At 35.8% G+C, this 17,296-nt stretch overlaps 1 protein-coding gene across 2 annotated transcripts in view; it reads right to left on the reverse strand.

The window, feature by feature from the left end:
* The window catches only part of ADCY1 (adenylate cyclase 1), a 367,557-nt gene that overhangs the window by 201,364 nt on the left and 148,897 nt on the right, over nt 1–17,296 (reverse strand). For both annotated transcript variants that reach the window (XM_056804875.1, XM_056804876.1), the window contains one exon: nt 5,082–5,200. In XM_056804875.1, coding sequence (XP_056660853.1) covers nt 5,082–5,200 — 119 coding nt within the window. The remainder of the gene's footprint in view (nt 1–5,081; nt 5,201–17,296) is intronic.

Raw genomic sequence — 17,296 nt, forward strand, 5'->3', positions numbered from 1 at the left:
ATCCTTAGAAATTGGAAGGGATGTCTGTCATCTCTTCCTATTATAATTTTATTCCTTCCCTCTGTATATGCTTTCTATTTATGTATTCATGTCCATGTTGCACTCTCCCATAAAAACCTTGCATTTCCTCTCTTTGTATTCTGATTGTACTTTTCTGTGTAAGTGTTGCTTCCTCCAGTTACATGTAAGCCCCTAAAGAATGGGGCTTTTTTTTGTCCTTATATCCCCAGTGTCTAGCATAGCATCTGGCATATAATAGGTATGTAATAAATGCTTGTTCAATTTCACTGAGTAATGAGAAATTAATTTAAATGACCTACATCAATCCACAAAAGCTTTTCTAACCTCTAAGAAGGCAACAACAAACAAGTAAACCAGAATCTTAATGATGCTCTGTAAAAGGTCAGTTATTATTAGTTAAATGTTCAAGGATGATTATTGCTAGCATAAGTGTTTTAGGTCACATTTATGACAGATTATATATGCAATATAATGGATTACCTATGCACTTTATAATACATTATTATATTCAACATGAACAATGCATTTGTACTCATTTCATATGATTGAGATAAAATTTTACTATTTCTAAATGATCATGGAAGTTTATATAACTGTTACATCTTTGTTTCTATGATACAGCTATGATTCTTTTGAAAATGAGCCCTTGGAAAACTCTTAGTTTTCCATTTGGGAAAACGGGATTTCCATGACCACAATCCACTTTACCACACAATTGTAAAAAACATACAGCATGAAAAGCAAGGTCTACTTGTATTCTCAATGAGTTACCCATCAGTCTTTGAAATGGAATTGTAGACCTAGTTCAGTTTTTTACATCATCATGGCTTCCAGAAACAGAAGTTACTATATGCTGTTCTCTACATTCCTCAACTTCGAGGGGTAAAAAACAAACAGACAGACAGATAGATAAACAAACAAACAAATAAATGAAAGGTTATACCACAAAATTCGCTCTCCATCATATAACATTTCCTACTCTAATTATGGAATTTAAATCTGACTTAACAAATCAGTTTGTCCAACTCTCTCAGTTTATGTAGATAAGGAACCTGAGGCTCTTAATTTTTCATATGTGAACAAATTGTCTCTCCACTTAGATTTCATTTCCTTCTACACAGAAAATCACCCAAAAAAGAATTTAGTGGGGATGTGGGAGTGGGCTTGAAAACTGGATAACATTTGGATGAGTGAGAGTGAGAGTAGGGAAAAAGGGATATTCCAATGAAAAGAAACAAGAGTGAATATCGCAAAAAGGGTATGGTAGCATTTGGAGCAGTAGGGAACAAAAAGCCATTGAAAGCTTTTGATCAGGTGAAATGAAGGACATGACAGAATTTCAGAACAGGAAACATTAGAGATCATCTATTCAAATTGCTCATTTTCAAATGGAGAAAACTAAGATCAAGAGTATAAAAGTGACTTCTTTAAGATCATGTTGTTTAACTAGCAGCAAAGGTAAGATATTCTTTCCACTATAGAAAACTGATGAAAGCAATGATTTAAAATAAAAAGCTCACAGGATGGTGGGGGTATAGTGAAGTCAAAGAGATCAATTTGAAAACTACCTTTTTAATGAAGGAGAAGGAGGTACATTTTCCCATCTCATAGAAATTTAAGTAAAAAAAAAAATGGTGCCATGAGTTTATGCCTCAATGACCAGGAGATTCCTATTACCATAAAAGTATACAAGGTAGCATGGTATAGTAAAACAACAACAACAAAAAACCCCACTGGAGTTTAGAGTAAGGAGATCAGGCTTTGCCACTTAACTTGCTATCTGTGTGATCTTGGAGAAGTTCTTTCCCCTCTTAAAATTTCAGATTCATAAAATTTGATGTTTTCTACAGCCCCTTTTAGCTCTGATGTTCCATGATGATGAGAAGATGATGAGAAGAGAACACTCTTAGGAGGGGAGAAAATGATGAATATGATATTCTTCTCTTTGAGATCTCATAACTAAAAGCTTATTTACCTTTCTAATAACCAGATACTTTTCTGTTCCTTCTCTGCCCCACATCAATTCATCTTTGTTTTTTCCAACATTTAAGCTTTCCTTTTTTTCCTCACTCTATTCTAGAATCATAGCTTGTCCCACAAGTGAGATGAGATGTATTTGGATACCAACAAACCCATCAGATAAGAGGCTATTTAATGAGCTTTTACTGAATGCCCCTCTGTATAGAGCACTGTAGTAGGTATCACATGAGGATACAAAGCAAGATAGAGGTCTTTGGCTTTGAAGCAGGTATTATCTTAGATGCAGCTTTCAGGAACAATGCTATAGATTTTATCAATCCCACCACATCTCCCCAAAATATAACTTAGTCCCTAGGGAAAGTCAGGCAGAGTCAGAAACTATATTGTCTTTCAGAATGGTACTTTGCTGAAAGAGTGCCTTGCTGAATTGTCATAGATCACAGAATTTGACAATGAAATAGACTTTAGATATCTAGTCCAACCCCCCCCCAAACTTATAAAAGAGAAAATAGGTAGCATGTTACTATAGTGAATTTATGGAACTATGTGGGCAAGAATTTGGAGTTATTTCACTGGAGAGAATACCTGCACTTGAAATCATCACTTACCAGTTCTTCCCAGAATGGTTTATCTAGCTTCTAGAACTATCTAACTCATCTAACAAATTGTCAATAACTTTGCCAGTCTGCTAATTCTTTAAAATCACTCTATCTTCTCCCAATCCTCATGCCTCAGCCTATGTTGGGAATGCTGGTTTTTCCCCCCACTTAATCTATTAATAATCCTTAATCACTCTGCAAGAAACAGCTCAGATACCACTTCTTACATGAAACCATCCCAAATCCCACCAAATGGAAACTACTCTCCGCCCTTGTTTCTCCTTTTGTCTTTTTCTCCCAGACACTTATCCCTTTTCTTGTACTTCTCACTTATTTCTCTGATTACTGGAAGCTCTCTGAAGCTAGAATTACCTCTTATCCCTCTTTAAATTTAGAACAAGAATGAACCCCCTCATTTTTCATATGAAGAAACTGAGGTCCAAAGTAGCTAAAATAATAACCGATTTTCTACTACTAGAAATCAAACTCAGATCCTGTGCTTACAAAATGAATTGTCTTTCCACTCTCCCATATGTCTATTCTTTGCATGTAGTCTTTAGTCTTTAATGAATGTTTGTTGAATTGTATTATGCAATAGAGGCAGTTTGGTACTGTGAAAAGAACACTGCCTTGGGTGTCAGAGACACTGGGTTCAGATCTCACCTCTGGCACCTGTGTGACATAGGGCAAGTCTCTCCATCTCCTTGGACCTCAAGTTAGCTCTTTTGAAAAGTGGAGGAATTGAACTTGACCTCTAACTTCCCTTCAATTTTTAAAACTATGACTCTTCTGGCTAAGAACCTAATATGGCTTAGGAATGGAGACACAAAGTCAAAAATAAAATGGTCCAAGACATGCAGAACATCATATTTTATTAGATAGAAATAACATGTTTGCATATAAGTACTAGCTAGCAATTATATAATATGTAAACATTTGTATTTAAGACATCTCATTTGATCCTAACAAATTCTTTCAGATAGATGTTATTATTCCTGTTTTGTAGATGAGGCAACTGAGTTTGAAAGAGATTAAGTGATATGCCTAGGATCACAAAGCTGATAAATATCTGAAGCAGGACTTGAACTCAGACCTTCATCCAGTACTCTAGTACAGAGAGAACACTAATTGAGAGTAATATATCATAGAAGGATTTATGGAGGAGGTGGCACCAGACCTAAACCTTGAAGGAACATAAGAATTAAGAAAATATGGAATTGAAGAGAGTGAACATCCTAGTTATGGTGTGTAGTTTATGTCATTGTACAAAAAAAAAAAAGGTGGAATGTTGAGTTCAAACGTGCTGTTTGTTTTTTTCTTTTTTTAAAGTCACTTTCTGTCTCAGTAACAACTCAAAGACAGAAGGGCAAGTGACTTGCCCAGGGTCACATAGCTAGGAAGTGTTTGAAGTCAAATTTGAACCCAGATCCTTCCAACTTCAGGCCTGGTGCTCTACCCATTGCACCACCTTGCTATCCCTGTTTGATAAATTTAACTCATCAATATTTATTATGTATATTGAATAGTGAAGATAAGTACTCTTATCAATAATTTAAAGGCTGAAATTCTCTCAGAGGCCGATTTTCTCTGCATTCCATAAGTACCATAAACATTATGCACTTCATTTTAAATGTGGCATATCCTCTCTAGCTTCTATTAACATCCTCTTCCAATGCCTCATCATGGCACAAATGTGAGACTTCAGGTTTTCAAAAGTTTTGCCAGGCAGATACAAGCTCCCCTAAAAATCACAGACTCAAACCCCATCCCTCCTCTACGGCAACAAGAACTAGTTTGAAAATTAAAAACAATAAAAACAACAAAAACCTTAGTTTCCATCTTAGAAGCAATTATATGTATTATAAGGGCCAGGCAAGGGGGGGTAAGTGACTTGCTCAGAGTTACACTGCTAGGAAGTGTCTGAGGCCAGATTTGAACCCAAGAGCTCCCCTCTCTAGGCTTGGCCCTCCATGCACTGAGCCACCCAGCTATCCCTTTTTGCTTGACTTTCAAGGAGGGAGAGCCCGTTGCGTTCTGAAGCACCCCTATCCCTCTGTTGGATGGCTTTAATTATTAGATTGATCAAGTTAGGGAGGATTCAAGTAAAGGCATTTTAATGGATTATATGGCTATTATCCAAGGACCAGCCAAAGTATGGAAAAGGACTCATTACCACAAAGTTGGCCAATGATATGATAAATGTGTCAGCCATAGCAATTCAGGAAATGTGGAGTATTGCTGATTTTATCTGCAAAACGCCGACCCTTTTTTGGAACATTCACAATTTTCTCTGAATATCTTTCATTGACTCTCTTCCCATCTGCTGAACATGAGACCTCTAAACAGCTAAACTCATGCAGCAGGTCTCTTCTCAACATTCCTACTTCCATCCCTGTTCTTTGCAGTGTATAGTAGTATAAGCTGCCTTATATTAAATATTAAAGTATTAAATGTTATCTTTCTTTGCAGAGTTGATCCTACCTGACATTGTCATGCCTTTGAATGTAAATCTTGTGAAAAATTCTCTCAGGTGGCTTCAGAAAATCTTCCTTCATTTCCATGGCAACATTTCTGGGCAAAAGACTCATCAGGAGTCGTTCCTATAGGTCAAAATAAAAATGACAATCATGATAATGATAATATGATTAATAATAAAAATGACAAGTTAGTTCACATTTATTTTCTTTGCTTTTCCTTCTAGACACTTTAGATCATTACAGTAAGGTTGATGACACAAGCCAATGTGAGATTTTCTGTTGTATTTAACTGAAACTGCCCTAATCTTCCCCTTTTCCAGAAGGAAGGTAAAGAAAGTTTCTATTAAGATGTTGTACTAGTAACTAGTAACCCCTCAATAAATGCATAGTGCTCTATTAACAATAAGACTTTAAAAATAAAACAAATGCCACACTGGACTATAGTGCTTATTAGCTCACAATTATTCACAATGACTATCAACAACATAGCATGGTCAGCATCATTCATTCATAGAGGATAGCCTCAAAGATGGATGAGACCCTGGAGGTCATTTAATTCAATATTCTTAGTCCCTCAGCTCCCTGATGGAATTCTTCCCCTTCCTTTGTATCATTGCTTGTTTTTAACATGTTCTTCCTCCTATTTTGACTGGTTGAAACCTTTCCCATTCTGCACATAACAATTTAGAGGCTGCCTACCATAATGTCTTCTTTTCCACTAGGAAATAATAACTCTTTGAAACTCTCATATTCTTTTGTCTGGATAGTTCCAATATACAAATCACATTTTAATATACATTCCTTATAATGTCTGACATCTCCCTAAGCTTTCCAGAGTCAGAATCATGTGATTTCATCATTGTACCTGGGATTGTGTAGGACCTAGAGCTGAAGAGATATAAGGGATTTAGTCCAACTCCTTCATTTTATTGAACAAGAAACAGAGGCAGAGAGGGAATTTATAGAGTAACTTGTCTAATGAACCCAGGCATAAATGGTATAGCTAAGACATGAGTCCAGGTCTAATACGTTTGCAGTCTAGAACTATTTCTACCCTCTCATGATTTCTTACCATGTTTTCAATAGTTGAAAAGATGAAAACAAGGTGGGAGTGGGATTTCTATTAATGTAACATTAAAGCATACACTCATTAAGCACCACTATGTGCAAGGTGCTGTGCTATAATCTGAAAGAGATGCAAAGACAATGCCTGTCCTCAGTATACTTAGTATCTAGTAGAAATGATGGCATAAAAGATATATTCCAAAATACAATGTAAGTAAAAAGGAAATAAATTATTAATTGGCTTACTAACCAATATGATCTTAAGATAAAGTTGCAACTTTGAGATTCACTTGCAGTGAATTCCTTTACCCTAATAAAGATGTAGCCTTACCATATATAGGTCAGTCAAGGAACCACATTGTTAAATAGTTTGGGTGGTACTTTAAACTTAATCACAAGGCAACAACCATCATACTTTCCCTTCTCAGAGTTTGATTTGAAACCCATGCACTATGTTCAGAGACTACATTCATTACTCCATTTCTCCAAGTCATCTCAAAACCATATTTAAATTATCTTTTTGCATGTTGGATTAAGAGAATGCTTAACGGATATTATCTGTCTGACTGTTATCAAGACATCTGACAAAGTCAAACACTAAATTGTTCTGAATTTAGGCTAGCACTATGCATAGGTTTTAGCCCTTAAATAAAATGTCTTGGAAAGGATTTGCATGTGTGTGCATTTTGTGTCTCACTGATTTCAAGCCATATACAGATTTAAGACAGATTTGGGAGAAAACATATAATCTATATTTAGATCATTATTCTTATTCACAAAATGTAAAATGTAGGCAATAAGCAGTTACATTTATCAGTAATAATAACTGAGACTTATATAGTATCTACTATATGTCAGGTAAACTTTAACAGACATCTATACAAATCCTCCACGAAGTCCACCTTGTCCAGATATGGGATTAATCCTGGGATTGCTAAAGGCTATGAACATAAAATACAGTCTCTGAAATGCAACCAGAAAGACTTTGTATACTTAGAGATGATCAACTCTTCAGCTAAAGTTACTAAAACTGGAGTATGAAACAGATAAATACATCATTGCCCCCGTCTTCTAGATATATAGTTGACTTTTTCTAAGGGTTTAGAATTTTGTATTTATTCATCAATAATCCAATAGATCCATGATCTTAATCCATCCACTAGAAGAAATCACAATCTATACATTCCTTTACTCTATGTGTGGTTAGTTTGAGTTGTATGAAGAGAAACAATACCCAGAAGAAATCAGTGCATCTCCTCATCCTCTACTTTAGTCATACTACATCTGAACTGAACAAACAAGAGTGCCTAATTCTTATGACCACCTTTTAGGATGGACATTGACAAATGAGAGTACCATAAGCATAACCAGGATGGTAAGACAACTGGACACACTAAAAAAACAAAACAAAACCCTACTCCAGTGAAGAAAGTTGCTATGGTGAAACCAGTGAAGAAATGGCTTAAAAGGGATGGAATAACTGCTTTCAAATAATATGAAAGACTGATAAGGAGAAGATGGATAAGACTTGTTCTGCTTGGCCCCTAAAGGCAAGACTAAGAGCAAATGGAAGAAGTTAAGAGATTTATGCTAGAGCTAAGGGAAAAATAATTCTTAACAATGAAGCTGTAGAAAGGTGGAATCAGCTGTAACAGAACATTTTCCCTCATTGAAGATATTTAAAATCTGAGTGGATGATCACTTTGGAAGGATTTTGATCATTTGAAGGTTTAGATAAATTTTGTACTCAATGAACTCTTAGGTCTTTTTTAACACTGAAATTACAAACACTGCACTGATCTAGAATAGGGGTTTTTGACCTGGAATCTATGAACATATTAAAAAACAATTTATAGACATTTCAATACAGTTGGTTTCCTTTGTAGTCTTTTTGTTTTTATATTTGATTGATTTAAAAACATTGTTTTGATACAGGGTTCATAGGCTTCACCAAAATGCAGAAAGGGCTCATTAGACAAAAGGAAGTTAAGAACTTTCTGATCTAGAATACTGGGAGAGAGAAGAAGACTGTAATCAATCAAGGTGTTGAAGTCATAGATGATAAAGGCAAAATGGTGTCTCAGGACAGTACTGAGATGAAGATAGAATCAAAGATGCAGGAAAGATATCTGATAGTATGAACTTCAAGGGAGAAGAGAGTGCTGCGTGGCAATAGCCATGTGACTGCAGGTGGCATCAAGGCATAAGGAGTACGCTGACTCCTCTTCTTGACCCTGGGAGCATTTTTAGATGTCTGCTACTATTTTTTCCCCTCCATGAAACATAAAGAACTCCCACAACTGAACAATTCTATGGGGCTACATTTATAACCTGGAGCTGTCCAGCTGGAGGCAATTAAGTAAGAAAATTCTAGCTGACAGCATTTCCAGTTATAGGTGCCCTCTGTGAGATGCACAGGGATAGATTCGATGTTATGGGAGGATTGCTTCACTGAAGCAAATGGCAGATTCTTTGAATTGAAAAGAAATTGTAAACAGAGGGGACCAACCAGTCAGTGTTCAACCAAGTTGGTTGGTATTTTATCACAGAAGCTAGTCACTTCCTTTTTGTTTTGTCCACTTGTTTTTCTTCTTTATTTTGGTAACCTTGGTTAGAGGTCAATCAATCCAAGAAGCACTTCTTTCACATACAAGAATGAATTCGCTTCCCAGACAGACTCAAAGCCTAAAAGAAGGGGGGGGGGTGGATCCAGGCACTGATGCTTTCAACAGGAGCGTAGCTTCAAAAGGCTGCTATTGAATTGCCTACTTTCTCAGACAAGTATTTTAGATTGAATTCCAGAATTTTAAACTATCTGTTGTGTCATTAGGTACTGGTTAGATAAAACTATAAAAGTGTTTCCTAATTGAAATTTATCAAGAAATAAATGCTAAGATTAGATGAAAACCTTACCTGAATGATTAATCATAAATAAACCCACTCAGAACCAACTGTGAAAAATCTCTTTGTTCAGGACTGTTACATAGAAAAATACAATTTATTTTCTTTTATTACATGCATTATTTTTCCATTGAAAAAACAATCATGGTTTTTAACATTTCCTTTTAATATTGCCTAACTTAAAAGGAATCCAAATCAAGCATTTCCTGTCAAATTATTTGTTACTTAATTTTGTCACCCTCTCCCCAATTATGACAAAATAAATTTAACCAGTTTCAAACCTCAGTCAAACAACATCTTTAACAAAAGTCTGAGAAGTGTAAGTGTAGTTTCTAGTCTATTCATAGAAACTATATAACAGCTGTGCACAAAGTAGGCAATACCTGGGATGCTATATAGGCTTATAGAAATCTAGAGAATTCTTTTAATAAATTATAAATAAACCATGATATTAGTATATGCAATGTTGGCTATTGGCCTATTGGAAAATTAATTTGGCATATATTAAGCCTTAAGTGATAATATAAGGTAAAGTCAGAAAGAGCCAATAAGTTATCCCAGGGCTGATGATATAGACAATAGATTAGATGGACAGACAGACAGATAGATTGTGTCAACATGGAAACTAGAAACCCCAAACTTATAGCCTAGTAAGATCTGATGAACCCCAAGTTTTAGGACTAGCTTATAAACTGGAGACTAAAGGTTGTACTTGTTCTTTGTTCCCATGAGAATCTACCCTGAACAGAATCTCAGGCTAGCAGTTTCAGATTGAATAATGGACTCTAAGACAATCCCCCTCAGGTGGGGCCAAACCCAAGCCAAGTAACTCTTGAGTACAGTAGGCAGTGCATCAGTCTTATAAGCTGGAGGTCCTGAGTCCCATCCTCTAAAGGAAAGTGAGAAACAGTGGGAGCGACTTCTGGAAACAAGAAGAGTCACTTGGCTTGGGCCTGGTTCCACCTGACAGGGATTGTCTTTACCTTAGGGTCCATTATTCAGTCTGAAACTGCTAGCCTGAGATTCCCTTCAGGGTGGATTCTCACGGGAACAGGGAACAAGTACAAGCTTTGGAGTCACCAATTTATAAGCTAGTCCTAAAACTTGGGGTTCCTCAGATCTAACTAGGCTACAAGTTTGGGGTTTCTAGATTCTATGTTAATGATAGATAGAGCTAAAGAGAGAGAAAATAGATTAGACAGACAGACAGACAGACAGATGGATAGATAGATAGATAGATAGATAGATAGATAGATAGATAGATAGATAGATGTAAGGAGGTAGGGATAAATAAATAGAAGGGGGTGTGGTAGGGAGATCATCCGTGTGTCTGAAGGAGGGAGGAAGCAAGACAGAGAAGGAAAGAAAAATTTGGAGAGATGGAGAAATAGAGATAGATGGGAAAATAAAAGGAGAAAGGGGGAAGAAAGGAGGAGAGGAAGAAAAAGAAAGGGAGGGAGATGGAGAGAGAGGAAAGAAGAAGGGTGGGAGAAAGAGAGAGACGAAAAGATTTTGTTTTTAAAACTGGACCTCTAATTGAATTAGTGTAAGGAGCTCTCATAACCAATGTGGCACTCTCTGCCATTTTTAGACTTAAACAATTCCCTGGAAAACTAAATTGCCTAGGGTCACTAGGCAAGTATTTGACAGGGGCAACAGGACTTGAATCCAAGGTCAAGTCTTTATTATGAAATACTATTATATGCATGTGTATATGTAAATAGATTCTACTACATCAAATTGGAGGAGAATGCTAAAATCATTTTAAGGAAAAGCATCTTTCTAGACTTTTAAATCTGCCACATCAGGTTTTTCTTTATCCAATAGGAAAAATTATCCAAAGCTACTCTAATGTTTGAAATTTTCTGAAAATCTTTCTGATTCAGACCTGAATTCTATTGATCCTCCACTGAGACTTTATTGGGATGATTTAAAATTTAAAATACAGAAAAACTAAAATAATTAACAGCTACTGGTTTCCCAGCTCCATCTAAAAACCTTCCCCCTCCTTATTTAAATTTACCATAAAATTTACCAAATAACTGTAAAAATGTTCTAATTGATCTCTCTGCCTCTAGTTATCTCTCCACTAATCTATTCTCCACACAACTGCTAAAATAATCTTCCAAGTATAAAAGTCTGACCGTGTCACTCTCCTCCTCAAAATATTATTCATGCTAAGAAAAAATACAAATTTCTCTCTCTCCCTAATGGAGTCACTGCCCAGCTCTCTTCACCAGCCATTTCAAATATTGTCATCTGTCCTCAAATCTTTCACATTCTCTCTTTCCTCACTGTCTAATTCAAGGTCCTCTGCTTTCACAAAGGAAAAAATGACATCATTCTTTGAACTCCCCTTTCTTCCTGACTCTGTTCTCCCATTCTGAAAACACCACCTTCCATTGTCTCATTTTTTCACATGCTTTCAGAGGAAGAAGTGGTCCTTTTCCTTGGCAAGACAAAGCCCTCTAGATGTACCCTTGATTCCATCTCCTCCAAACTTCTCTAGAAAATTACTCCCAGGATTATCTCCATTCTCTATCTTCTTTTATCTTTATCTTTCATCTCTATGCACCAGACTCTTCCTTGCTGCCTACAAGATCTCCAGCATTAACAAGTAAGCAACAAACTTAGTTGATCTTACTGTCCACACCAGCAATTATTCTAGATATCTCCACTATTTCATAGCTAAACTCTTTAAGAAAGCAATCTATGACTAATGTCTCAACGTCTCTTCTCACTTTCGTCTGAACTCTTTCCAATCTGGCTTCCAAATTCATCTTTAACTAAAACCACACTCTCCAAAATTGCCAGTGGTCTCATAATTGACAATTCTAATGGCCTTTTCTCAGTCCTCATCCTTTGTGATCTCTCTGTCCCACATGACACTGTTCATTGCCCTTTTCTGGATCCTTTCTCTTATCTAGGCTTTCATGACACTAGACTCTCCTAGTTTTTCTCCCATCTATATAACTACTTCCATTTCCTTTACTAGGCATTTTTCCAGGTCATGCTCACTAACCCTGAATTTACTTGATGGTTCATTCCAGACCTCCTTCTCTTTTGCTTTACTTCACATGGGAATCTCAATTGCCCCCACTGGTTCAACTATCACCTTTTTGAAGATGATTCTCAGATCTATATATGCAACCTTAGATTCTTTGCTAAGCTACATTCATATAACAATTGCTTTTTGGACTCCATTTGGATGTCCTGTAAACATTTTAAACTCAGCAAAGCAGAATTCATCTTTCTCTTCAACCCATCCTTCCTCATGGACTTCTCGTTCATTGCTGAGTGTACTATCTGGTCCTGTAACCCCTGATTCCTTACTCATCCACATAGCAAACTGGTTGACAAATCTTCTCCTTTCTGCCTTCATAACGTCTCTCAAATATGCTTCTTTCTCTCCACTCACACAGATGCATCTCGCTCACCAGGACCACTATTATAATAGTCATCTAACTGGTCTTCTTGCCCCAGGGCTCTCATTATGGCAATGCTTCCTTGTTTTCTATTAACAAATTCAGAAGCATTTAACAAATATCTTATTTAGCTTCAGAAAAACCCTGGAAGGTAGGAGCTATTATTGTCATCATTTTATAGTTGAGGAAACCAAAATAAACAGAGGTTAAGTGACTTGTGCAGAGTCATGTAGCATGGGCACTGGAAAACTGTATATATATATATATATATATATATATATATATATATATATATATATATATATATATATATATATATATGAAAATGACAAATAGTCTAATTTATTTAGAGCAGAGATCATATGGAAAGAAGAGCAAGAGATAAAACTGGAAAGAGTGTTACCAGATTGTGGGAAATTTTGAATGCCAGAAAAAAGATTATGATTATGAGATGAAGGGACCTTAAGATCAACCATCTTCATGACCCTGGGCAAGTCACTTGACCCCCATTGCCTAGCCCTTACCACTCTTCTGCCTTGGAGCCAATACACAGTATTGATTCTAAGACAGAAGGTAAGGGTTTTTATAAAAAAAAAAAATCAGCCATCTTCGATTTTACTAGTGAATCACTGAAGGGTTCTGAATGGAAGAGTGAAATAATCAGATCTATGCTCCAGTGATATTAGTATGCCATCAGAATGAAGGATTGATTTGGATGAGGGAAGAGGCTGGAGGCAAGATCCCAGGTGGGTGGAAATAAAGGCTGGAAATCTTATCATGTAGAAACAAATAATAGACAATGATTTACTGATCCTCCTCATTCATTTTTACTTAGAAACTGATCTAAACTAGTAAGAGTTATTTTGGATTCATAAGATCCCATTTAAAAATATGAGTGTTAAAAACTGCACTTGTTACAATAATGACAAATGGAAGGAAATGAACACTTTAGAATTTTCTTTTCTACATTACAAAATTTATAAAATTTTTATTTATGTTTCCTGGGAAGTTGGTTTTCTGAAAATGGAAATCAATGGAAAATGTAAGGATGGTAAATTGGTATATGGCCGCTAGGTGGCGCAGTACATAGAGTGAAAGCTAGGAAGATTGATCTTCCCCAGTTCAATCTGGCCATAGACACTTACTAGCTGTGTGACCCTGGGCAAGTCACTTAACTCTGTTTACATTTGGTTCCTCATCTGCAAAATGTTCTGGAAAAGGAAATAGCAAACCATTCCTGTATCTTTGCCAAGAAAACCTCAAATAGGATCCCAAAGAGTCAGGTACAACTGAAAAATGACTGAAAGATTAGTATGTCCAATAGAACTATCTTTGGAAAAAAAATAGTATTTTGAGAAAATGAACATATCGGTATAGGTTTCCAGAATCAGAAACCTACATGAAAATTTGAATTTCATCCTCTAAGGAAATCTCAATTCAATATTTCTAAAGCATAATACAGAATTTGGTGTATTTCTTTAAGAAAAAAAAACAAACAAACTTGTTCTTTCTCCATAATTCTACCAATTGCTTCCAAAGACCATGTGATCCTCTCAATCTCTCAGTTTAGAACTTTGGAAATTTCCTCAGCTCTTCACCCTCCCTCACCAAACATATCTAGTCAGCTGTCACACCTTTCCATCTCAAAAGTCACAGTTACCACCTTAGGTCAAGTCCTCCGCCCTCTCATCTATATCATTGCAACAGTTTCCTGGTGGGTCTCCCTGTTTCAAGTCTCCTGACTTTAGTTCACAACCCTCATGCGGGCCAGATATAACAATGTTGGCATGACATTGTTAAAGTATTGCTACTTCCTCTGTGTTAACTTATTGTAATAAAGTAAGGAAATGGGGAATGACATATGTTGCTGGTTGCAATTACATATTAACTGGTTTTGCTTAATTGACTTAAAATGTGGATCAATCTGTGGATTAATTCTACTAACAATACTAAAAGGGATAAAGGGAAATTTATGTTGGGAGGAAGTTTAGGGGGGAGAGGGCAGGAAAATAAATGTCAACTAAGTGTTTCCATTGACCACAGAACCTTACCTGTGAAGAAACTGGCTAGTTAAGACATTATTTAGGATATGCATGACTGAAAAAGGAAGTAGGGCAACCATGTTGTGAGGCTCAGTGATAACAGATGTATGGCCTGAATTATGTATTTGTATGCCAGAAATATGGTACTAGAATGAGTAGAAGGCCTTCAATGCATTAAGAATGCCCTCTGTATAAAATTTTGAAGAAAACATAAACAGCAATTAGAACTCAAGTTAATTCAATAAATTATTACTAAGGACCTGCAATGTTTAATGCTCTGGGCTAGTCACTGGTGATATAAAGACAAAAATTATGCAAGAAGACATAAAAAGCCTGTCATCTATATGGGTGGAGAGTACCCCCACTGAATCTAAATGAGGTGATATATATATATATATAGGAATATATATATATATATATATATAATTTTTTTTTAAATCACAACAGATTTAATTTACATTAAGGTGATTTCTCAAAGTCACAAATACTTCTACGATACTGTAGGGAAGTATTTTAGGAGCATGGTAGACAAGGAGGGATGATTCATATTTTGCATACTTCGTCTTCCAATTTAACTTTTTATTTTCATTTTTTATCAATATGTAATTCTGATCATTTTTTGTTTCTTTTATTTTTAAAAAAATCCAAATTATGTTTATAATATAAGCTCTTTTTCCTACTTTGTGTATACATACTTTATGCTGATAGCAAAGTATAAGCATGGGTTTATTTTTTATCAAAATCACATCAAAACTATAATGACATTTTCTACCATTCTGATTTTTCCTGAGACTAAAAGGAATAGAAGCAGTGAAAAACAGGTATTGCTTGTATAAGGAGTGTTAACTTGGCAGTTTCCTACCTCTTTTATCCTATGGAAGAAACAGATCAAATTCAATTTGGGGATTCAAAGTATTTTTCTTCTGCCCTCACTTCAGATGCTTTATAGAGGTTTTTCGAATAGGTTACTTCTGAACTTGGTGGCTATTTATGGATTATCTTCTAAAAAGAAAAAGAATGCTCCCTGCCAAGCCACTTAGTAAGGTATGGAAGGGAAAAATATTAAAACTTAAAAAAGCAAGTATTTAATATATATGTTTCTGTAAATATATTATATAAAAGTATAAAAATATATTTAGAAAAAAAGGCAGTATGGAAAAACCTGTAGCCACTGGGGACTTGTACAGGTTAGGCAGAGTTTCTAGTAGTCTCATTACACTAGGGATTCTTGTTTCCTCTGTGGAATATTCTGACTCTCCTCACTCTTCCTCCCCCATTTAGCTTACTTTGTTAACATTCCAGAATGTGTTATTTGCATTTCAGGATTCAACAACAAATCCAAAGTCCATTTATTAGCATCTACATTGTGCAGAGTGCTATGGCTGGGGAAGATATAAAGACAGTCCCTGACCTTGGGAGCTTATGATCAAGTAACATACGATATAAATATAAATAATTTTAATTTAAAAATGCATGGAAAGGGATGTCCATATCTGGGGCAGAAAACAGATTTGTGATTTCATTACTTCATTAGTTTAGAGAACACTTGGTATGGTACCTTCACTCATTGTATATATGTGTAACTTAGAGTTGCCTACAACACTGAAAGATTAAGCCCTTTCTCCCTGGTTCCACAGTTAACATGTGCTATAAGCAGAATCTGAACCCAGGCTGGCCTTCTATTCACTATGCCATGTTGGCTATCAGTAAGACCACTGAAGAATTGAAAAGGCAACATAGTCTGAAGTGGAGATGGGAGAGTTGCCATTAATAAAAGTAGAGATCAAGAAATCCAACATGGTGGAAGTGGCATTTGAGTGTGACTTTAAATGAAAAAGGAAGCATTTGAGGCATAGGAGAGAGCATGAATAATACCACTGAGAAAGGAAAGCTCAGGGAATATTGGATGACAGAAAAATGCCCAGTTTCTGGAGAAATTCCATGTGAACTGGAATGACCTCCAGGTATTGATGTAGAGTGAAAGGAGCAGAACCAGGAGAACATCATACACAGAGATGGATATACTGTGGTACAATCTAATGTAATGCACTTTTTTACTAGCAGTAATGCAATGACCCAATACAACTTGGAGGGATCTATGAGAAAGAACACTATCCACATCCAAAGAAAGAACTGAGGGAGTAGAAACACAGAAGAAAAACAACTGCTTGATCACATGGGTCAATGGGGATATGAATGAGGATGTAGACTCTAAAGGATCACCCTAATGCAAATATCAATAATATGGAAATAGTTCTTGATCAATGACACATGTAAAACCCAGTGGAATTGTGCATCAGCTATGGGAGGGAGGTGGGGGTAGCGGAGGGAAAGAACAGGAATCTTGCAACCATGGAAAAAATATTTTAAATTAATTAGTTAATTTTTCCAAAACAAAAAAAAAAAAGAAAATTGCCCAATTCGTCTCATTTGTAGAGTAAATGAAGTGGAGTAGTATGAAATAAGGTTTAAAAGAAAAAGTGGCACCAAATATGGGAAAGTCTGAGATCCCAAGTCAAAGAGTGTGAACTTTTACTTATAGCCAAAAGTGGACTATAGAACAATTGTGAACACAGTAGTGAAATGACCAAATTTCTGTAGAAAGAAAATTAATTTGGACAGAATAAAGGTATGTTAGGAGCCTGTTAGAACAGAAAGGAGAGGTCCTGATAAATATTACTATTAGTGTGATAGAAGTGAGACTAATTATAATAACTAACATTTATATAGTAATTAAAGTCCTCCAAAGCACTTTCTATATATTGTCTTGTTTGATCTTGACAATA

The sequence above is a fragment of the Monodelphis domestica genome, chromosome 7, assembly GCF_027887165.1.
Source record: "Monodelphis domestica isolate mMonDom1 chromosome 7, mMonDom1.pri, whole genome shotgun sequence".
Taxonomy (NCBI): Eukaryota; Metazoa; Chordata; class Mammalia; order Didelphimorphia; family Didelphidae; genus Monodelphis; species Monodelphis domestica.